The 24,323-nt window shown below is 39.4% G+C and overlaps 3 protein-coding genes across 4 annotated transcripts in view; 2 read left to right on the top strand and 1 right to left on the bottom strand.

Annotated features, from left to right (window-relative positions):
* Positions 1 to 2,056, top strand: part of LOC133524103 (trifunctional purine biosynthetic protein adenosine-3) — a 70,866-nt gene extending 68,810 nt beyond the window's left edge. The window contains exon 24 of the mRNA XM_061859951.1: positions 556 to 2,056. Within this exon, the coding sequence (XP_061715935.1) occupies positions 556 to 744 (189 nt within the window). The 3' untranslated portion in view covers positions 745 to 2,056. The remainder of the gene's footprint in view (positions 1 to 555) is intronic.
* A 593-nt stretch (positions 2,057 to 2,649) lies between these two features.
* Positions 2,650 to 8,170, bottom strand: LOC133524113 (dnaJ homolog subfamily C member 28). The gene is made up of 5 exons (XM_061859963.1): positions 7,944 to 8,170; positions 7,649 to 7,867; positions 4,447 to 4,623; positions 4,046 to 4,222; positions 2,650 to 3,289 (listed from the first exon to the last, which is right to left on the bottom strand). The coding sequence occupies exons 1-5, from the start codon at positions 8,046 to 8,048 to the stop codon at positions 2,852 to 2,854; spliced, it is 1,116 nt and encodes a 371-aa protein (XP_061715947.1). The 5' UTR covers positions 8,049 to 8,170; the 3' UTR covers positions 2,650 to 2,851.
* Positions 8,171 to 8,280: 110 nt separating this feature from the next.
* Positions 8,281 to 24,323, top strand: part of LOC133524107 (ankyrin repeat domain-containing protein 13D) — a 29,099-nt gene continuing 13,056 nt past the window's right edge. For both annotated transcript variants that reach the window (XR_009800327.1, XM_061859957.1), the window contains exons 1-9: positions 8,281 to 9,064; positions 18,191 to 18,332; positions 18,809 to 18,979; positions 19,481 to 19,624; positions 19,702 to 19,876; positions 20,415 to 20,640; positions 21,521 to 21,706; positions 22,619 to 22,736; positions 23,304 to 23,457. Coding sequence is in view for 1 of the 2 variants with exons in the window: in XM_061859957.1 (XP_061715941.1) it covers positions 8,963 to 9,064; positions 18,191 to 18,332; positions 18,809 to 18,979; positions 19,481 to 19,624; positions 19,702 to 19,876; positions 20,415 to 20,640; positions 21,521 to 21,706; positions 22,619 to 22,736; positions 23,304 to 23,457 (1,418 nt within the window). In the remaining variant the exon portion in view is untranslated. The remainder of the gene's footprint in view (positions 9,065 to 18,190; positions 18,333 to 18,808; positions 18,980 to 19,480; positions 19,625 to 19,701; positions 19,877 to 20,414; positions 20,641 to 21,520; positions 21,707 to 22,618; positions 22,737 to 23,303; positions 23,458 to 24,323) is intronic.

Below are 24,323 nucleotides of genomic sequence, written 5' to 3'. Positions count from 1 at the left end.
CCATGGAACAGCATCATGTAAAAGAGTCATTTGGCGACATGAATATTCGGAATTTGACTTTTGAAATACTCATTTCTCAAAAATTATAATAAAGTTGAATGTCATCCGCCTTTTGTACTCTAAGATTGTCTTTTGTGCAATAAAAAAAAATATAATAGAAACAAAAACCCGACTGCACACTAAAAAAGAGGAAAACAAGCCCCACAAGAATATTGTTGTTGATGGTATTGATGGTGAAGTATCGCAGGCGGGGACCAACAACCAAAATGACTATAAGTAACCCTCTGTTGGGCCCACTTACCATCAACAACAATATTCTTGTGGGGCTTGTTTTCCTCTTTTTTAGTGTGCAGTCGGGTTATTTGTTTTTTTATAATATCTTTTTTTTTACCCCCCAAAAAACGAATCTAACGATACCTCATACATCAAAATCCATCAAGCCGTTTAGGCTACAGGAGGCCACAAAGAAACAGACATACATACAAACATACACTCGGAAAACATTACCCTCCTCTCTTTGGCAGTCGGGTAAATATATATATATAAAATTTCCAGGAGGGCATGGATACAGGCCCCATCATCCTCCAAGAGCGCGTGCCCGTTCTCAAGGACGACACCGTGGAGAGCCTCACGGAGCGCATCCACTGCGCAGAGCACCGCGCCTTCCCGCAGGCGCTGCGCCTGCTGGCCACCGGCCGCGTGCGCCTCAGCCAGCAGGGCCACATCATGTGGTACTCTGGATAGATGCGTACTCCGAGGTACATCGACCGACCTATATCTCTAATAGCCATATTTTTCAATATCAAATTCAATAAACCACCGAGTGGTTTTTTAACGCTAAGTAGCATAGGCAAAGCAATACTAAGACGCGAAAATCAGTGCAAAATATTTTAGTCGCAAAGTTGACGGCTAATTAAGATGCGCTGCTTTATGCGCCTTACATATTCCTCTGTGTACAGATGTAGTGAATAATCCTTTCCCATCATTTTTTCCCGGATACTTTCGTATTTATTATGCTGCTTCAGTCAACCTAAGTACTTTTTGTACTAAGACGGACTGAAATAGCAAGACACGTTCGTACGTTTCCGTGAAAATACGATGGGAAAGGATTATTCAATATGCTTTACCTGGACATTATGATCACAAAACATTTTCTTTAATAAGAAATGCAACAAAGTCGCAGGAGATTTTCCTTTCTTATGCCACAGCTTTATAGGCACCTGTCATAAATATGTGGCTTTCCATCACAGAGGGGTCTTTAGAATTTCAGATGGAACGGACCTTATTGCACTTGAAGCAAAGTGCAATAAGGTCCATTCCATCTGAAATTCTGATAAAAAGTCCTTATTGCACATGAAGCATAAGGAGCCTTCTCTGATGGAATGCCACATATGTGTTTCGTTGTGTTTATGTTATGATTAGTATCTTTGTGGCATCATACGTTTACTCGAACATGCTTAAGATCTGCGTTTATATTTTGTACATATTCATCGCAGTGCCATTTATTAGGTAACATTCCAACAATTGTATCTTCTTACTCAGTGAGGGACCAATTAGTGTTAAATTATAATTTTGTTACGTGAAAGCAAACCTCGAATATTTTCTTTCTTGTGATTTTACGATACCTGTAAATTTAGATATAAGTAATTTACAGTCTTATCATCTAAATGATATTGGGCTATATTTACATGAAACATAGACCTTTTTCCTCTGTAGTATACTATATGTACTCTTGTATTTTGACATCAGACGTAAATATTGACTATGGTGTAGATTTTTTTGTGATATCCAAGTGAGGACATTTACAGACGTTTTGTTTTACTGTGAGTACAAGTCGAGAATTCTGTGCATTTGTATTTACAAAGAATAGAGTTATTAAGCTAGCACTGCTCAATAACTTATGATTTCCAATCAGTTTTGTTATAGGTATTTTGTTTACAGCATTTATGAATCGCTAATGAAGTTAAGGTGTAGCACTTTACTCAACAGTGATAAATTTATTGTTAAGGAAATTGTGTAGTTTAAAATATGTTAGAAATAAAACGTTTTGCATAAATTTTACTGTTTTTATTTAAAATATACCCATTTATCACAGTTTGCTTTATCTAGATTACTGCCGAGCAAATTAATTTTCTACCTTATTACAGAGAAATAAAGTCTAAAATAGTATATTGGCTCAGTTTATAATGTTAAAAGAAGGTTAACCTTTTAACCGCCTAGAATTTTTCATCGAGCGTGCTCGTGTCGCCGCCGGTACGAAGTTACACGGAGTTTTTATTTATTTATAAGACTGGCGAAATGAGCCGGATTTTGTCTTATATATGACTACAGCGGTTAAAAGGTTAAATTATTTTATGACTACTTTAGCTTTTACTCTGTTTGTACTTTTTGATACAGCTGCAAATAGTTTTAATCCAACACATTATTTATTGACGCTGAATTATATTATTAGTTAGCAATACAGGAATTCTTTACATCCAACATATCAACATAAACAAATTGCTTAGAACAGACATTTTTATATAATTGACTGCTCAAGTGAAATAAATATTCGTATTTTAATTGTTTCCATTCAATATAGAAATTCTAGTGAATCATCCATTTTCAAGATACGATTTTTTTTTGCCTCAGCATCCAATTATGAATTATGATAAACTACACATAGGGTATATGGGTAATGAGAATAGGGTAATTTGCAAAATAACATATTTATAAGTACTTCAAACGTTATACTGTAACAACGCTTACAAGTGTTGCAATCTTGTTTAGTATAATTCGGGATTTTCCAAATTACCCCAATGCACCTATGTTCGACTTGGCTTATGGCCACTTTTAGAATAAAATATTCCGCTTAGCTATCAACATTTTTCTTAGATTTGAAACTGAATAAATCCCCTAACGCTTTAAAGAACACTCCAATAAAATCGTGGTCTGAACTGTTAGAAATTATTGGTACAACCTTTTCCTTAACTTTACTATCTGGTTTCACTGAATGTACTCCACTCACCAAAACATCTTCGCATATCTTGTCGAAATCTACATGGAACTTCTGATTATTTATCAAAGGGACTATTAAATTATACGTATTAATTTTAATGTTTATAGATTTGGCAAGTTCCCGGTTCGCTTCGCATATGCGGTCCCATTTTGGGAGGTCCTGGTCTGATAAAGGGTAAGGGCCGAGGTAGCTCCTGTCGCGTTTGATCTCGTCCTTTAGGGCTTCGATGTCCTGATCTATTTCTTTGTTCATCGTTATCCATTCTGGGACGAAACCGTTGTTTATAAGCACCTGGAAGTAATAAAAAATTACTAAAATGAGTCACCTACTAAAATGTGAGTACAAGTTTCGTACAATAATACGTTTGGTACAATAATTCGTTAAATTTTTTATTACTACTTCGGTGGCAAACTAGCATACGGCCAGCCAGATGGTAAGGAGCCTCCGTAGCCTATGTACGCCTGGTACTCCAGAAGTTAGAGTTACATGCGCGTTACCGACCCTAACACTGCGCACCCTCGTGAAGCTCTACACACACACACACTTCACACACTTTGAATTGAACTGACTGTGATTTCCGTATATTTTTATTCAAAAATCAAGAAATAGGAAGGATTCTGTCCAACCACGCGTGCCAACCGGAACTTATATTAAGAATTTAATTAAATTGTTAACCGAGTCCCGATTTCCATATTCAAAATTACGGGGTTGTTATGTACTGGAGCAGGACTGAAGTCGTGAAAGTTTATGATTATTTTTTTACAAACTAAAACCTATGATGCTTGAAAAAGAAGGCCGCGGACTGGACACACGCGGCGCAGCGAGCGGGTCCACGGGCGGCGCGGCAAGCCACCGCTGCTGTCCTCCAAAACAGGTTCATTCAAGTCTATACATTTGATCGTGACGCGTGAACCAGCGCTCACGCCGCTCTCGCCGCCCGGCTCCGGAACCGTAAAATTATCTTAATATTAATATGTTTCACGACAGTTTAAATTCGATTATTGTTAATCTTTCAATTTTATTAGTAGTATTAAATATAAAAGTCACCTCATTCAACTTGTGCGTAGTAAAGTCGACGTAAGGATTCGTGTTCTGATCCTTTAAGGGTTTGCCAATCCCGCTTAGCTTCTCGAACTCGCCCTTCGACATCGATTCTTGGATAAGGTCTTCCACTAAACGGTCGAAGCCATATTTCGTTTTAATGTCGTGCTTCTTTCCGTAAGTCTGCAAATATAAAAATACTTAAAGGTCCATTTATACGTTGAGACAAGGAGAAAGGAATTTCTGATGTGTATTAAATAAACAATTTTCCAAACTTTGATTATTGTCTTGCTACGTAAGTTTGAGCTCTTCAAACATTCAGATCATTATAAAACTGCAGTCTATTAAATCTGTAATTCTGTAGTCTGTGGTGTTAAATGGTTAGGTCTGTTAGTATTTGTACTGACCTGACCCTTCTTCATAAGTGTGTTTTCCGAAGCTACGGCCTTAGAGACCCGGTGCTCCATTACGTTGGTTGCTGCCCGCTGAGCGCGGGCCTGAGCCCACTGCTTTTGTCTCTGAAACGGAGTGCCATAGCCCACGCCATCGAAGCTCAGGTACTGCCGGTGCTGTGGCGCTGTGTGCTGTTAATGAGTAAATCAGTGTTATTAACTTTTATTTAACTTTTTATAGGGCTCAATATTGGTCAATATGTAGTCGAAGGCTTTATTTTTCCTATGCTGAATTTTTAGGGCTATGAAACAAGGATGTGTTAAGAGGTTTAAAATTTAGTTTGTCGGAACCAGACAAGGAATCTGAACCGAAAACGGAACCAGAACCAGAATCGGAGCCTGAGTGAGAGTTAAGTGTAGGTCTATTAAAAATAAAAATTCCACATATTAATAAGCCTTGCAGCACTTGCTTGCCGTGTAGCAAGTGACAAACAGAGAGATGAGCGAGTGACTGATATAAACCTGTTTGTTTTCGACAAACTCCACTCAAGTTCCACTGCCGCACTAAGCTTTGACATCCTATATAACTTCTGATTCAAGAGTAATGGAACCGGAACCGAAGCAGATGTGTAATACTAATCGGAAGTTCTGCCTTAATGGAACCAGAACTGGAGCTCCAAAACATCCCTGCTATGAAGTTACAAGGAACCCCAGTGTTCCATGTCAGGAGTAGGAGGAGGTGGGAGGAGTTCCAAATTTCTTTAAGTCCGCGGTGTACTTACAAGTTTAAAAGGGGGCGTCCACAAATTACGTAACGCAAAATTCCAAATTTTTTGACCCCCCTCCCCTCATGTAACAGGACCGTCACGCTTATCTGGGACCCCCCCCCCCCCCCCCTTCAATCCCGTTACGTAACAAGTGCTTTGTAAAAATCTTTAGGTTAATATTCAGAAAAGAAAGACAGGTGGTAGTATATATACTTTTTAATCAAAAATCTGTCTGTTTTAATAAATCATTAAACTGTGGTTTCAAGGAATCAAGAAATTTAATCATCTATGAACGGGTTTTGGTTCCATTTCTTAATACATTCTATTAAAGGTAAATCAGAATCGCTTTCACAGTCGCTATCGGCTTCGGCGGCGATCCCATCTTCTGTGGCTAATATTTTATAATAATACATAAAAAAACAAAAAAATTGTTTTTATGTATTATTATAAAATCGTGCGTGGCGTAACGCAAACCTTGACTCCCCTCCTCCCCAACGTTGTATTTAATGAAATAAAGAATTTTGTATTTTTGTATTTGTAACAGGACCGTAACACTTGGCCTGACCCCCTCCCTCCCTCCAATTTGCGTTACGTAATTTGTGGACGCCCCCAAATTTAATGTGCATTTCAAATAGCCTAGCTAGGTTCCCTAACCTAACACATATTAACATGGTGAGGAGGATTGCCTCACAGCACCCCTCTTTACTGTCTATGGCCGCACCAACCCCTGACCTATATCACCTTTTTCTATACTAAGGATTGTACTAAGGAGATTCAGAGAAACTTTTTTTAAATTTATTTACTTAGAACCTATGCAGAACATGTAATTTGATAATTATGAGTCTCTTATGGGATAGATAAGGGTGTTTTTCATTTTTGTAAGTTCATTACTGTCAGGATTCCCAGAAAATTTGATTATTCCTAGTCAGAATCACAAGCCCTATACTTCTAGGAAAAAAAAAGTGTACCAACTTTTAAAAAACACTTTTTAATAAAATATGTAACCACTAATATTCTAGAAATGGGTAAATCCACGGTGACTCACGTTACTTTGTAGTCACTATTCCTAACAATCTTGTCGTATATTTGAGATCAAGAGCTTTCTACCTTGAAATTTTGATAATAATATCACAGAGTACATTACTGCGAATGAATTGTCGAAGTACTTTTTCTCCAACAAATTATGGAAATTGGAGAAAAGTAGAAAATAACTCTGTGACTCACGTTACAAGAAATGGACACGGAGTTTTTCGCCTTTTGTGTTTATTGATTTCCCTTTGATTATTGAATGAATTTGTTTTAACAAAATAACAACACAATGACATAAATAATCAAGCTTCTTTAATAGTTAACCAAATGAAATCAAAGATATACACTTATTAAAATAAACTATAAAACCTCACGAACTCACGTTACAGCGATTTCGTGAATCACGTTACTTGCGACTACCTAGAATATTTTGATATTTTTTTATCATTTCTAGCAAACAAATAGCATATTTTTTACTTATTATTATTAGAATTAGATAAAATAAATTGTATAAAGGCTATAAATTATATTTTTTTATTCAGCTAGTGGGTTTATGTCATCTTGTTTTTCCATTTCGGTATAATGTATAATTTGGGGTTAATAACCTGGTTTTTCTTTTACACCTTTGTCGAATGCTTGAGATATTTGTGCTTTTTTCAACTTACCACACTGCCAATACATTATATGACACTTTGATATGCCAGTGACGGCAAGCAGTGTTTTTTCTTATACTCTTCATACTTTCCTTCGTCTTTCAGCTTCTGTCTTCTTCTTTTTGCCCTTTCTGCCGCTGATAGAGGCATTGTAGCTCCAAAATACATTAAAATATTTAGTTACTCTCTTTACAGTAGCAATAACGCGATTCACTGTGACTCACGTTACAAGTATCTCAAGTCAAATATTTCTTTAAAATAACACTTTTGCGGAGAAATAAACCGCGAGAATGACATCATCTAAGCCAAATCATATACTATGTGTTCAATATAAGTTCATTTGTCCAAAGCTTCAGTACAGTAAATGAAAAATATTGTTTTTTGCGTTACTCACGTTACTCAACGACATGCAATTTTCATTCTCCTCTTACATAATTTTCTTTCAACTTATGATAATTGTAATCAAAGTACCGCGTGAATAATTTAATAGACAACAGATAAATAAAGGTTACTTACCTCTTCTTTGCGTAAAAATCAATTAAAGTCGTAATATTTATAATCACTTATTTTACGTTCGTAGTTGATTCCGCAAGCAGCACTTACAATTTCGGAAATTATGACAACCGTTGACTTATTATTGACTTAAGGTTATAAAATTTGTTCTGCTACCCTCATTTGTTTATTCTACATTCAGACACATTCTAAATTCAATAGTTTATTTTTTCGTTGTCATGTCCGAGTTACGCGGAAAGACCCAAATGAACTTACTCTAATATCATGAACTATTTTCTCCACATCTTCTTGGCTGCTCTTTCCCGTGTTGTGTTTGGTAAGTATACGGAACGCATTTTCGATGTCCACAAATTTCTCAATACAAGCTTCTGGTGAACCAGAGTCCGGGTGGTAAATTTTGGCTAAATCTAAAAACGCTGTTCGCACTACGTCTTGTTTAGAATTAACTGGGATTTTCAGGATATTGTAGCATTCCTGAAAACAGTAATACGTAAATTTTATCTAGCTTACGTTCATGTAACAAACTTATTAAAATATTAAGCGAACTCACTTCGATTTGTGTGTCGGTCACTATTGTCAAAGTTCTGTTTTGTGTAGATCCCAGTTTATAAATTATGGGACCAAGTCTTTCAGACAAAAGGATGCATTTGATCATTTTTGTTTACCAAAGTACTGACATTTTGTATAGTGCAATATTACGTAAAAATAAACATGGTTTGAAGCGAAAATATTTTGATACGTCATTAGAATAATTACTGTCAATTTGACATAATTTACTGAATCTGAAAATAGGATAGACATGAGATAAGACATTCATATGACATTCATGCAATGTAGCCACCATGAGGAAAATAAGGGAGCGTTTCAAATGTGTGATTTCGAAGTATGCTTCAGTGGACCCGTGCGGGTTGCGGGCAAAGAGTAGTATAGTGTTGCGGGCATCGTTCCCTTTCACTCACCTCACCTACGCCTTCATTGGAGTAAAGTGCTAATTACATCCACACTTCATCAGGCCTCATAACAGACCCGATTTCGGGCCCGAGAAATAATATTTTTCCGTTTCACCAAATTCATCAGCACATCGTTTACAATATTTCAAATGTAAAAGAAAGGGTTCATATTCAATAATATCAAACATTGAACATTTTTGGCAATAGTGACAAATTATTTTTTATATATCAAATATTGCTAACGATGTGTTGATATTCCGTGAAACGGAAACGCTTATCGGGCCCGAAATCGGGAAGTGTGGATGTAATTGGCGCTTAAAAGAGAAAGGGCATTTTTCGAATTTCCGTTTTCGCGGAAGCCCTCGGGAGATTCTATGCACGGGAGCTTACGTGTTTTGGAAATTGAATGAATCTGTGGTATTCTGTCTATCCTTATACCCTATCTTGTCTGTGGTTTCAGTTGACGTTTCAGCGGGGGACCCGTGTTGGGATTTCACGAGTATTTTCAATTAATTAGTTTGCACAGCTTATTATTACTAATTAGATAGTGTTAGTGTCGTGTACTCCAACTTAAGGGTTCGGCCTTGTATTTGTGTAGAACATCAAATGTGTGGATACCATGGTTTTAACGGCTGAAGAAGTTAAACAACGCTATCCTCTACATTGGATGGTGTGGAACGATAATCATGAACATTTGAAGAGACATTTAGAAGAAAATACGGTAATTTAAAAATTTAATTTAAACCATTATTCGTGCGGCCTTTGAAAGGAAAATTAATCATTGGCTTATATAATTTGTTCTTTAGACCGGCAAATTAGTTCTACGAAAAAACTTCTTACTTTAGTCAAACAAAGGTTTTCTTATTACTTACATAGAAGTCATAAATTACATAAATCTCCTAGTTTATTTTTTACTTTGGTGCAACAATGTACTTCTCTGTGAAACATTTTTAGACTAGATAGTTTCATACTTATGACTTTATGTAGGTCACTTCTTTGTCCATAGTGTCTGACTAATTTTAGGTTTTATACAGTTCCGCACATTACTACCCTGGTAACCATTAACAATAACTTGAATCCCTTACTTGGTCACTCATAATAAAAAATGAACAACAAAATATATTTTCATAAAGCAAGGGTGCTTTCCACAAGGAATTTCGTAAATTGACCAGCCTGTTCCTGTCTCAATCGCACACGCGTAATTATATTGCTGTCCCACCCATCACGCGGTCAATGACACTGCGAGCGGGACAGCAATAAAATTACGTGTGTGTGTGATAGAGATAGGAACAAGTGGGTCAATATATAAAATTCTTTGTGCAAAGCATTATTTCTTTTGCATCTGTTTGGTTTGATTATTTAACCCTTTACCGCATATGCAACCATATATGGCAGTTATAATATTCAACCTGATTGAATTCTGCGGAAAAACCAGTAACTTAACTCTTTAACAGGCAAACTTTTATGTTATATGTAAATTATTTTAGATTATTACTTTGAATCTGTTTTTTAAATATTATTATAATAATATTATTTAATATTATTACCTGCATATTGTTAAGTTATGAAGTTACTGAATAAATTATTTTTATTTTTTATTTTTATTATTGAACCGCAGGGCAGCTTGTGGCGAGCTGTTGGGGAGTAACGACCCCACGGACAATTATTTTTATTATTATTATTATTATTATTCTTCTTCTTCCTCGCGTCGTCCCGGCATTTTGCCATGGCTCATGGGAGCCTGGGGTCCGCTTGACAACTAATCCCAAGAATTGGCATAGGCACTAGATTTTACGAAAACCTTCCAACCCAGAGGGTAAACTAGGCCTTATTGGAATTAGTCCGGTATCCTCACGATGTTTTCCTTCACCGGAAAGTGACTGGTAAATATCAAATGATATTTCGTACATAAGTTCCAAAAAACTCATTAGGTACGAGCCGGGGTTTGAACCCGCGACCTCTGGATTGAAAGTCGCACGCGCTTACTGCTAGGCCACCAGCGCTTCTTACCGCTAGGCCACCAGCGCTTCTTACCGCTAGGCCACCAGTGCTTCTTACCGCTAGGCCACCAGCGCTTCTTACCGCTAGGCCACCAGCGCTTCTTACCGCTAGGCTATTACTATTTTGTAATTTGACATTAAGAGACTGTATACATCTCTGCATGGATATTTTCAGTTAATTGTATTTTATAATTCCTTTTTTGCCTTGTATGTAAATTTCATGTTGAGGTGTAAAAGTGCCCTTGTGGCCTATTAGCTGAATAAATATTGAAGTTGAAGTTATATGGCAAAAATGACCACCCTATAACAGTGATTCTTGTCATCTTGAAACTTCATTTCAAAAGGACAGGGTTCAATTTTCCATAATTTCTGATACTCGTCTGCCCATTAAAGGGTTAAATTCAATTCAATAAATACCTAGAGATGCTAACTATCAAAGAGGAAAACTATATCTTAAAATGAAAATTCTAAATAACAATATACATAATGGATATATACAGAGGATTATTATAACTAGCTTATATCTGAAATAGACCCTTGTATTGTATTGTAGTTCGGGCGATTTTCCGCAACTCGACGACTGGCGCCTATTTTGCGTGACAAGGGGGGGTGGAGGGTCGGCTACTCTTGCCAGCCCAACTCCTTGAGGAATCCTATCAAACCTTTGATGTTGAGTAGGACCTCAGGGAGGTCTCTCGGGGATCCGAGATGTTTTGCCCTGTATGGGGCCACTCCGCTGCATTCCAGCACCACGTGAGAGGCTGTTTCTTCTGTCTCCATGCATCCTCGGCATAAGGGACTGTCTGTGACACCTGTTATGAAAAGATGTTTGTTAAATAGTCCATGACCTGTTATGACACTGGTTACCATACTCAGTCGGACCTTCCCTAGTTGAAGGAGCGCCCTTGTGAGCTTTCCGTTGATGCCAGGCATGGCTTCTTTTGCCTGTCTGCATCCAGTCTGATTCAGCCAGTGTTCTGTGTGTAGTTTCCCTGTACGTGCCAGCAGCTTTGAGCGTACCTTGCTAAACGGTATCGGAAGAATCGGTTCCGGACCAATCGCCCCCGCACCCGATCCTTGCCTGGCAAGCTCGTCCGCAGCATCGTTACCCCGGGATCCACTGTGTCCCTTGATCCATTGTAAAGTGATCTTATTATTATTATGACATACCTCCATTAGTCGTTCGTGGCATTCGTGTATAATTTTGGATGTAATTATATGGCTATTTAGAGCCATTAAGACTGCTCTACTGTCGGAGAGTATGCGGATGGAGGATCCTACTACCTTCCTTGCAATGATGGCAGCCGCCGCGTTTAAGATGCCCATGCACTCAGCTTGGAATACCGAGTTATGGGCTCCTAGCGGTGTGGTGATTGACATGTTCAGGTCTTCTGAGAAGGTTCCGGAGCCCGACCCGCTGTCTGTTTTGGACCCATCAGTGAAGATTCTCAGCTCCCGGAGATTGAGTCCTTCGTGGTTGTCGTCCTCATATAACTGTATTTTGTACCTTTTGTCAAAGATAGCTTGTTTGTGAATCCGATCCGTGCCCGACCTAAGCACTGGAAATTCGTCATATACCTTTTCCAGGCATGTTGTGTGGAGAGCTCCTATGCTGTTAGACCATATATTAAGGGTTCGCAACCTTACCGCTGAGAGACTGGCCTCTTGCTGTATGTGTAGGTGCAGCGGTGGAAGGTTTAACATGACCTCCATGGCTGCAGTTGGAGTGGACCTCGTGCAGCCAGTGGTGGCCGCGCATGCGAGCCTTTGGAGTCTTTGTAGCTTGTCTCGTACGTTGCCTATGTTTGTTCTTGGCCACCAAACCAGGGCACCGTAACAGAGTAGGGGGCGGATTATCGTCTTATAGAGCCAAAGGGTGATTTTCGGGTTCAGTCCCCACCTCTTACCAATCATCCTTCTGCACTGCCAAAAGACAACTCCCGCCTTGTCTATACGTTTGTTGATGTGATTGTTCCAATTGAGTTTACTGTCGAGAGTTAGTCCTAAGTACTTAACTTCATCGGTCAGCTGCAGCTCGGTTTGGAAAAGTGTTGGTCTGGTAAAGTTGCCAAGCGCCCTTTTATTGGTGAACATTACCATTTCTGTTTTGGTGGGGTTAACTGATAGGTCAAATTCTCTGCACCAGCGTTCTACGATCCGGAGAGCTGACTGGGTGAGGTCGCATACTGTACTGGCAAATTTACCTGATATCAATATTGCCAGATCGTCAGCGTAGCCTATTGTGTAGAAGTGTTCCTCGTTCAGTTTGGTTATAAGGTTGTTAGCTACCAGGTTCCACAGCAGAGGCGACAGGACTCCCCCTTGAGGACATCCTCTCACCGCTGCTACGGCCTGCGGTTGACCTGCATACCTTATAATCCTCTTGTTTAACATGTTCATGATCCACTTTGTTAGTCCGGGTTCCGCGCCATGGCTTTCCAAGGCATTCCCTATACTGGTAAAGTGGGTCTTGTCAAAAGCGCCCTCGATGTCAATGAAAGTGCCGAGGCACAGTTCTTTGTCGTGGATGGCTCTCTCAATGCGGCTTACAACCATGTGTAGGGCTGACTCTGTGGATTTACCTGAGCTGTACGCGTGCTGGTTGTTGTGCATCGGTATGTTCTTTAGCGTTCGATCCGAAATCCGATTCGAATAGACCCTTGAAGCATTGTACCAAGGATGCTGGCGGCATTTCCTCGTTGTATTGCAATACTGATACATTTTGCGATGAAGCCGCCAGATTTTCGGTCACCAGTTACGTCAACCAGACTTTTCGCGAATTCTCCAAAAAACTTGTGCGTGCTGGGACCTCATGGACCTAGAGTTTCAACGCCAAATGGTACAAAATGGTACTCTCGACTTTCAATTTCGGCGCTTTCTGCCGCTGCGTCCGTTTTACATTAGTCTGTTTGAGGTGGGACGGTGCCAGTGTGTCTACGCAGGTAGCATCCCACACTAACATCCGTCCAAAGCTCCAAGGACCTAAGGACACCCCATTAGGCCTCTTGCCATCATCCCTGATAATGCCAGTCGGCTCAAGAAGAGCAGGCACATTGATGGTGGCAAGAGACTCGATTATGTCACTAAGCAACATATGTCTTGAAAAACGACCTGCACTTTTTTGACAAGATAATCCATGGTGTCCCAGTCGGTCCACATCAGTGCCACAAGAGCATATATGTGGTGTACATAATTAAATTACACATATTATATCTGGTTAATTTTAAATATTTTAATGCATATATGTCTTTCTTCATTATTCCAGAAAATATTGTCTACTACTGGATATTTTTTGATATTTTTAATAATTTGTCCATTGATTTGATGGTCTTGTATTTTTTTTCCTTATGTATAAAAGTTAATATACTTTGACAACAAAAGGAAGTTTTTAAAAGCCATTTGTACTCACTTCAATAAACTATTATGATTAGCATCTGCCATGAAATAAAGAAAAAACTATTTTTTCCCCAATTAATGTCTCCATAAAATATACATAAATAACTTTTTTATGTGAATCATGCCTGAGTCATTATTTCTTGAAACTAAGTGCTGATTGTTAGTCACAATTTATTATTAGTGTAGACGTGCCTCGGCCGAGGCGGCGCGCACATTTTCCTCGCCTGAGCGCGTCGCCTCGGCCGAGGCACGTCTACCATGGCCGGTTTCTGCGCGAGGAAATTGCCTCGCGTGTATGCTCGCTCTGTGTGGATGTGGACCTGCCTATTAACAAGTTCCCTGTGGTGTTTCTTCTACCATTTAGACTAATTTCCTATAAATCCAGGCATTCTACAAAATAATTGGTTGCAACTGTAATGCTGGGGCCATACTAACATAGAAATCATCGCGGTAATCAACAGGCATTTCCCCATTAGTGTGGCTTCAGCATAATAGAACTACTCAATTACATAGGTAATTAAATTCTACCTACAAAATTTAGTAAATTAAAAAAAAAAACTTATTTGGGGACAATCTTAGGGGGAAGAGAATGCCTTAAGGCATTAAGTCCGCCATTTGTACCTTCATGTATTGTGCAATAAAGATTAAATAAATAAATAAATCTTACGCAGTTTGACCTAGTCCCAAACTAAGCAAAGCTTACTATGGGTACTAGGCGACGATATACATACTTATATACATAGCAAACATCAATGACTAATATATGTATTCTTCACACAGATATATGCCCTTATGGGAATTCGAACCCGGGACCACGGCTTCATAGGCAGGATACTACAGACCGGTCGTCAAATGTTGTTTGAAACTTTCAAGAACGTGGTTAAACATCTACGTCTATACAGAAGCCATGGTCATTTCTTAACTATAATCACAACAAAGTAAACTGCACTCCGATTAGTTGGCTAGTTGGCCAAATTCATAATTGTTACATCACTATAAACGTTACGTTAATAGATCTAGTGTTAATAGCAAAAACAGCCAAAGACCTGCAAAGTATGCTTAAGGAACTAGCCAGCGAAAGTGAGGTAATGGGGCTGCAAATGAATGCAGAAAAAACTAAAACAATGACGAACTCCAAAAAGACACCTATAGTAGTAAACCAGGAAACCATTGAGTATGTGGATGAATACATATACTTAGGACAAACAATATCCATGGACAACCAGATGGAGAAAGAGATGATGATGATGATGGTCAATGAGGGAAGTTATGAAGAACAAAGAAATTAGTGTAGCTACAAAGAGGAAGTTGTTCAATACATGCATTTTACCAGTTTTAACCTACGGCAGCCAAACTTGGACTCTAACTAAGAGTAACTTAAACAAACTGCAAGTATGTCAAAGGTCCATGGAAAGGAGCATGATTGGAGTTAAACTGAAAGATAGAATAAGAAACAGGTTTATTCGATCCAAAACACGTGTGGAAGACGTAACAATTAAAGTTAAAACACTCAAATGGAGGTGGACAGGACATATGATCAGGGGCAAAGAGAAATGGAGCAAGAGAATTATATGGTGGTTTCTAAAAGATAGAAAAAGAAAACACGGACCACCAAAAATGAGATGGGAAGACGAGATCGTAAAATTCGCAGGGAGACACTGGACCAGACTGGCGAGAGATAGGAAAAAATGGAAAGGGATGGAAGAGGCCTTTGCCAAATGGCATACAGACCAAACCGATGTTGTCTGAAATAGTAAATTTTATGTCAAACTAAATATTCAATAAGAAATGTACAATTTAAACTTGTAAATGTAAAAATTGTCTGAATAAAAGGCTTATATAATAATAATAATAAACGTTACATTTGTGGTAACAGTTGTATACACACTGTGGTATATTTTTATCTAGAGGTATGATTTTATCTAGGAGGAAAAGGTATGATAATTAAATCCATACACTGTCCAACATTGGCAATCAAATCTAATTATTATAATTTATTTCGAGAATCATATGTATACATATGTATAGAGCATTTTCCAATACTCAATAAAATCCTAGTAGGTATTAACGCTAGTAAAACTTTCTACTTGCAATAAAATTATGAGGAATCCAGGGAAGCCCAACAACCTAGTCATTAAAATAATCCCATTATTTGAGGGAGGCCATAGTAGTGTAAGCTGAACACTAAGAACATTGCCAAATAGTTTGAATAAAATTGACATAGATAGTACTGGTGATGTGTCTAGAGCCGTATTGTCTCTTACTTTACAGCCATTGTATGACTAGGAAGCTTAATTAGCATACTGTAGTAGCTTACATACGATATACTTGTTACTACGCCAAGATATCGAATCGCGTTTATATGCAAGCTTTGAAAAACTAAATTCGTATTAAATAAGACGGGTCTTACGGGCAATAAGAATGGGGTCAGTACAGCGGTGTCACGCACACGAATTCGAGCCACGTGAGTGACACCACTGAACTAGCACCATTCTTAGTGCTCGTAAGGCCCGTCCTTAGATATATGTAAATGATTGCGATATTTTCAGTAGCTAGATAGCTATGTTAAGTCGAGAGGACAGATACTGTACCGATCGCTGGGTTAAACCTGGTTCTTGCTACATTTTGACTTGAGGGCAACGGCCAGGCGACCACTTTCTTTTCGCAGTCCGGATTGAACAGAATTTCGCTTTTTACGCAAAAGTGTGTTTTGGCGGTTCCGGTTTATGGGCAACCTGCCGAAATCTAAGCCAGAACAGACTACGCAACGAAGCCACGCAGTTCAATCGTCTAAATCATATTGGTATAGTTTTATTTGTCTGTCTGTATACGTACATCTTACTTGTAATGTAGGTATGTCATCTATAGGCACAGAATACAATATAATATATACGAGTATTATAGTCCTACATACTGAATTATCATTATCACTACTTCACAAAACCGATGTCTGACTGCGAAAGGTCACGATCATATTTTGTTTTGCCTTTAATATTTCGGGGTTCTATAGGCTTTTGTTATACATCACAATGCTTTACAATGTACTGTATACTTACTTTCAAAACAGCACTCCGTTGCAAGATATTGATCTTAACGGCCTAATTCGAACAATGCTTATAAGAAGTCACAGCGCTATGATACCGGTTAGTGTCAAAAGTAACATTTCTTCAACCAAAAAACATCACTCTTGACTCTGACAGATCGATATCGTATCGCTGTGACTTCTTAGAAGCATTGTTCGAATCGGGCCGTTACTCTTTCTCGCAAGAGACTTAAGCCAGCCGTAAACCATACTTCATTGCAATGTTGTTTTGATATTATACGTCAACAATAACACATTGTTTATACATCGTTCAGTAACTGAGTTATTCTTTGTATGTTTATGGTTTACGTTCTATTTACATCAACTTCCAGTAGTAGGAATAATTATTCCAAATATTTAGCATCGTCGCCATCAAACTACAATCCTCTGGCCCATCCTTCAAAATAGAAATAGGAATTAAGCAAGGAGACCCGCTATCGCTGAAACTCTTTACCAGCGCTCTGGAACACGTCTTCAGAAAACTTGCGCCAAGTTGGGGAGAGAAGGGGCTTGTCGTCGGAGATCGCACATTAACCAATCTTCGGTTCGCTGATGACGTTGTTATTTTTTCCTCAACCGCTTCCGAGCTACGACAAATGCTTGAAGAACTAAGCATCGCAAGCCCCTAGATTGGATTGAAGATGAATACGTCATACACCAAGCTTATGACTAACAGCACACCACGTAGGATAGAGATAAATGGAGAACACATTGCATATGTTCATAAGTACATTTATTTGGGCCAATTAGTCTCCTTCGACGGATTGAAAACGCCTGGAGGAGCTATTGATCCATGAAACACTTTATGAAATGAAGTCTTCCGATGTCACTCAAACGGAAGCTCATGGCCATGTGCATACTCTCAGTTCTCACCTTCAGTGCACAGACTTTGTCTTTGACTAAAGCTCAGAAGTCCAAACTCGGGGTTTGCCAACGAGCCATGGAGTGTAGCATATTAGGTGTAAAATTGGTGGGTCGAGTCTGGAACACAATGCGCTCCAAGAACCAAATCGTTGATGTAGCTCGGAAGGTGGTTAAGCTAAAATGGGACTGGGCCGGTCACGTCTGCCGAATGCCGAACTAGTTCTGGGGCAAAATCACTATGGAGTACGAGCCCGAAAACTCGAATCGGGGATCTGGCAGGCCCTGTCGGAGATGGCGGGATGAACGGGACTCCTTGAAGCAGTGGGCAGACACGGCACTGGATAGAGATCAGTGGAGAAATTGGGGGAGGCCTTTGCTCATCAGTGGGCCACTACAGGCCCCAAATAATAATAATAATAATATCAAAGACATTCTCAGTAGTGGGTCATCATCGTCAACAAGATATCATTCGTTTTTATTACGTACTTATTTGCAATGTTTTCAGGTTCCAACGGAAGAATTGGAGCTCCGGGACCCCCGAGGTCGGACCCCACTGTTGTTGGCGGTAACACTGGGCTTGACCGAGTGTGTTAAAGTGCTGATTGACGCCGGCGCTGATGTCAACTGCGAGAAAGATGGTTGGACGGGTAAGAAAAGCCATATTGAAATAGTTGAGGTCTCAGAAATACTGCTGGTGTTTACGCTCGGCTTAACATGGTAGTTTCTTGAGAAAAAAATCATCTTTAAAACTACAAGTAAGTACCTACGAGTATCGCATATCGAAAGGTAATAATATCCCGCCTACATTGATCGATGTTTTTTGTCTATCGAAACAAATTGAAATAAGTAATCGTATTTCTGACACATAAGAACACTCCAATGAATACTAATTTTCGTAAATAGTACCTATTTTCTGAACTATATATACTTACAAAAAAATATTTTGAGCCGCTAGTTTTAGATCGTCCGATGGCAATCCTCATGATTTCATTCACCAGTTGTAAAATCAACCAACGCTTCTAGCACGTCAAGTTGCGCGACAAATATATCTTGATATATCGCTAGAAGTGAAGTAGGTACATATATGATTATATGCTAAATGTTACGTTTATTCTTCCTCCAGTGGTCCAAGAGGCGACGTCGACGGGCGACCCCGGTATCCTAGGTTTAGTGTTGTCCCGGCGGGACTATTTGCGGCACGCGGTGCGGGCAGGGGGCATCCCGGACCTATTGAACCGACTCAGTCTGGCCCCGGATTTCTATGTGGAGATGAAATGGGAATTTACCAGTTGGGGTGAGTATTAGAGTTTTAATAGTAGGTACATTATGATACAAGTGCGAAAAGTAGGAAATTCGAAATACAAAAAGTATGAGTGGTGATCACGATTTGCGCATTACCCATTCGCACGTGTATCGTACAACGTTTTACAGTATATAGGTCGGTAAAATAGCACCATATGTAATGTTAAAATTTTAACAAGATTCCGAAATATTGGTTTACAAAACACCGTTATCTTACGAATTACATGCAAAATATGATAATATGAATGAGTTTTGAAAGAATCATTTAGCTTGTGAATTCTGTTATGGCAAGATTCGCGAAATAAATATGCACATGCAAGCGCTACGACAATATATTTTTTTTAATTTTTCGTATAGTCTCAAAGTGAAATACGGTAAAGTACAAGCGGGCTTAAATACTTCGTGAGGCCCTGGCCCTGTAGGGCTGGAAGGGACTAGAATATAAATATTATTTTCCTACGTATTTAAAATAAAATTTGTGGTTTGTCCCCAGTGCCTTTAGTATCGCGGATGTGTCCATTCGACACGTATAAAGTATACAAGCGGGGCGGTAACGTGCGCGTCGACACCACCCTCGTCGGTTTCGAGAACAACCACTGGCAGAGGGGCGACAGGACGTATATATTTAGGGGACAGGGTGGGTATTATGTACATGAAGCGTCACTCTTGATTTATTCGTGCATTCTTTTTCTTATCTATGCTCTCTGCTACCAGGTGCGAACGCAACTCTAACGGAAATGGACCACGAGCTAGGCACGATGTGGAGTGAGACCCTGGAGCCGGCGACGGGGCGCGCCTGGCCGCCGCCCGCGCCCGCCGCCCTCGCCGCAAGACTGTCGCAGCCCATTGCGCTTAACTATTTAGACACTGACAAAATTAGCTTTGAGAGGTGAGTTCGCTGGATTAGGTACATTCTAGTGTAAACTGGGCCAACCCGCAACACACACGTCGTCTTGCTTAATTGTCGCAGTCCACGGCCAATGACCTCGACACCATCAAGAGTAGAGATTTAGCTTCGAGTCGGCCATCCTGCAACATTAACTTTGAGAGGTTGATAAGGTTATTACGATTCGATCATCCTGCGACACGCGTTCTCGTGCCTTTTTACATTACCAAGCGCGAACGCAACTTAGACGGAGTGTTGGATCACGAGCTGGGCATGATGTGGAGCGAGAACCTCGGACCAGTAAGGCGTCGCTCCTTACCCCCGTTCCCGCCCGCCGGCTTGCAGCCCACCGCCCTCAATTACCTAAAGCCCTAGACACTGACAAGATTAGTTTTGAGAGGTTGGTATTGGTACTAGGTTATTACGACTCGGCCATTCTGACTCAACCATCGCCCTCTACTATGTCGACTTACTATGTTCCGCTCACTGGGCACGTTTCCTTTATCATTGTATTAAACTAATTGAGGTTTTTTTATTTCAGAAATAAAAGCGGAATTTGGGGATGGAGGCAAGACAAGACAGAAGTGGTCAACACGTACGAGTGCAAAGTGTTCAGCGCGAACAACGTCGAGCTAGTTTCCAAAACTAGGACCGAACATCTGTCTAAAGCAGACAAAAACAAGCTGGCGCCCCGGGCGCCTTTAGCGGGGCTGCTGGCGCTCGCGGACCGCGACAGTGGCGCCACCACCCCCACCACTCCCGACTCGGTTAGTCAAGTGCAGCAAACATAATTTGAAATGGATGTGTATTGTCAAAGAAAACTTTGTAGCGACGTACATTTACTGCCATCTTTCCACACGTAATTAAAACTTTTAGAATGCCATTTGACGTTGAAACTTATTCTTTCATGTGTTCAATTTGTTTTTTATTTTTTTATTAGCATATTTGTGTGTCCCACTGCTGGGCAAAGGCCTCCCTTCTAGCTTTCCAATCCTCCCTGTGCTGAGCAAGGTCCCGCCAGTCCCGCCATCTCTTTCTCGGTCTACCTCTGCCACGACTACACCGGGGATGCCAGCTAGTGGCTTTGTTAAATACCAAAAAGTGGCGCCATCTTACCGGGCACTACCTAAATCCCTCTATTTCAAATTCTCTTTGATTGCAGTGAGCAACTTACGATCGGACTTCTGTCTAAATTGTCACGCCAATGGCGCTCTAGAACGGGAGTCCCGTTCTAGAGCGCCATTGGCGTGACAATTTTTTTATATCCGAGATATTTAAATTACAGTTTTATTGCCCTATCTGTCATTAAAGTCAGAAAAGCTGGATGATTAGGTAGTATATTTGCCACTGGAACTAACATTTTAGTATTTCTCGCCGCGGCGTGGCTGGTTAACTTAATGTAAAGCTAGAGCAAAAAAATCGATATAAATTGGCACTTTCTCTGTTATGTTTGTTTTTCTTTTGCCACCAAAAATAAAAGCCGTAAAACAAAATTTTCTAATAAACTTAGTCGTAAAAATCTTCCCACTTTATTTTAAATAGGTCTTGAAGAAAAATCAAGTCACATAATTAGTACAGTCCAGGCATGCTCTACAAATTTTGACTCTCCGCTCTAGTACTAACAGGCGTTTATTTTTGATGTTACAGTTCCCAGAAGAAGACATCGCAAACAGGATGACAAACTCGCGGTCACAGCAGGAGCTCGCGGTCACGTGGCAGGAGTACTTCTCCGACGAGCCGCTAGAGAGAGACATCGGCAAGCCGAAGGAAGTCACCACTAAAGTGCAAAAGTTCAGAGCCACGCTGTGGCTGTGTGAAGACTACCCGTTAGAGGTGAGACAATATACTCGGTCATATTAAACAATTTTCCCAGTGGGACTCACCATAAAAAAAATTATGGTCACCTAGTAGATGAAACGCATGGGCCCAGGGGTATATTTTTCAGTATTTACATGTTGGTTCCTGGGAAACCTTATTTATTATGAACATCTTAATACATTTTAGATATTCTGGATCACGGCTCCAAAATCACTCAGTATAATTAAAGGAGTCCATTGCGAAATCAATGAGACTTTAAACTTGCTATCGCTATGGAAAAATAACAGTAATTTCATAATTTCAATGACAATGACGTGTTGTTGTTTGCGTTACTTGGTACCAATAAATTAATAAAAAATGCTATTTATTAAGGTATTACATTCCAAATTAAGATTAAAATTATTATTCATTATTAATTAATATTACACTAAACTAAGATTAAAAAGGTGTAAGTGAAACCTTACTCCTACAATAGCATGTTTCGTATAGTCTTAACAATGCTGTTCGCAGATTAGCTCACTCTTCCGACAAACAACCAATACCTGATAGTTAATAAAAGTAGCTTTAATATACGGTAAAGTCCACCAAAGCTATGTCAACACCGCAACGCCAGTATAAATATCGTAGTATTTATTTTATATCTCGCATTAGTACCGATTTGGCAGTGACAATGACAATGCGTACATACCTATACCATAAGAGCGCAATACTTGACGCGTTTCCACACTTTCGAATGCGGATGCTGCTTTGAAAAAATGAATGCAAGGGCGTCGCCAGGGGTCACAGGGGGCAGCTGCCCCCCCTGACCTCCAAGAGAATAAAATTTGTAACTAAATGTATGCCCCCCCCCCTCAGCCATCGGCCATAGCAACCCCTTAGCTCATCAGCTGGCTACGTGAATGAATACCATGTAATTTGATATTTCAGCTCCAAGAGCAGATAATGCCTATCCTGGACCTGATGGCGTCCATGTCGTCCCCGCATTTCGCCAAGCTGAAGGACTTTATACAGATGCAGCTGCCCGCCGGCTTCCCAGTCAAAATTGGTAAGCCGCAAGATTTAACATAGATGGCGCTGCAAGCATTAAACAAAGCATATCATTAGCCAAATACAATGAAATATAAACCACAGACTATACTTATACTAGATTTTGTTGGGCCGACATTTCGAACCATTTATAATCTGTGCGTTTTTAATATCTTAAAACCTACTTGGTTGCCACCTGCTTTTGAAAGTATTTTCCAGAACTTAACTTGATCAAATAAATGTAAATTTTGCAAAATGTTTAGTCTGCGAAAAGTTAGATACAAAAAGTTCACAGATCTTCATCGTGAAAGTTTATATTTAAATAGTTCTTATAGGAAGAGGAATAAAATAGTTCTTATGTTGAATAAGTTGACAACAACAATTTAAGAGTTGTAAAAAGAGATAAAATTATACAGAAATGTTTTTTTTTTTGTCGTGAAAGAGCTATTTTGCAAAAAGTAACGTTTAATGGTTTTGGTGCGTCCAAACCATCGCATCTAATTTTTGAGTCGTATACGCAAGAGCCAAACTGCTCACGGTTTTTACCATTTATTTACTTGCAATAAATTACTTTCAATTATTTCAGAAATCCCCCTATTCCACGTGCTAAACGCCCGTATAACGTTCGGCAACATATTCGGCACGGAAACGCCGGTGCCACACGTAGAATGCATACAAGAAGGCGATCGCCTGTCGTGTATAGTGGACGATGCGTGCTTCAATCTGGCCAAGGGTTACAGGTAAAAATGTGTAACCGTTATTTCTAGTCATACCGTTATACCACGTTCTAAGTGCCCGTAGAACGTCTTAAATGTTTCTAATTCTTATAATAATTAAAAATTCGCAAAAAACGTCCGGTACGTAGGCGCATAGCTTAATAATGTTAATATCCAGAGAGGAAAATGAGGACTATGTTTGTATGAAAAGGTGATTTCGTACGGGTCCTCTACTTTCGTCTTCAATCACGGGCCAACTTGAGTGATGCAAGTCGAGGGTTTTAATCCACGATCTACTTAATCCTTTATTTGTAACTCCTTTTTACTTTGTTCTTGTTGTGTCTTAGTTTTGTAAATATATGCAAAGAGAATTTGATATAGAGGTGGATTGCCATAGAAAACTTTGTAGCCGCAGTAAATTTATTGCCATCTTTCTTACACGATTAAAACTTTTAGAACGCCATTTGACTTTGATCCTTATTTTTTCACGGATATGTATTTTTGTTAAAGATCAAAAAGTGGCGCCTTCTAATAGGTCAAAGGTATGGCGGCATCGTTTTGAGCGATGGCGCCACAACCTTTGGCATATGCCCGGTAAGATGGCGCCACTTTTTGATATTTAACAAATTTTGCACATATCAGTGAAAGAATAAGGGTCAAAGTTAAATGGCGTTCTAAAAGTTTTAATAATGTGTCGAAAGATAGCAGTAAAACTGTGGCTACAAAATTTTCTTTGAAAATTCACCTCTATTTTGATATAAGGGTCAATTCATAACTGTCAAAAAAATTTTCTTAACTTACACAACCTATAATAATTTTAAGGCTTTACAGACAGATTTTTAAATAAAAGCTAGTTTCAATAAGAAATTTAACAGCATTTTTTAAAGTAC

The sequence above is a fragment of the Cydia pomonella genome, chromosome 13, assembly GCF_033807575.1.
Source record: "Cydia pomonella isolate Wapato2018A chromosome 13, ilCydPomo1, whole genome shotgun sequence".
NCBI classification, from domain to species: Eukaryota; Metazoa; Arthropoda; class Insecta; order Lepidoptera; family Tortricidae; genus Cydia; species Cydia pomonella.
Note: the sequence above shows the minus strand (reverse complement) of the source record. Positions and strands in the feature narration are given on the sequence as shown.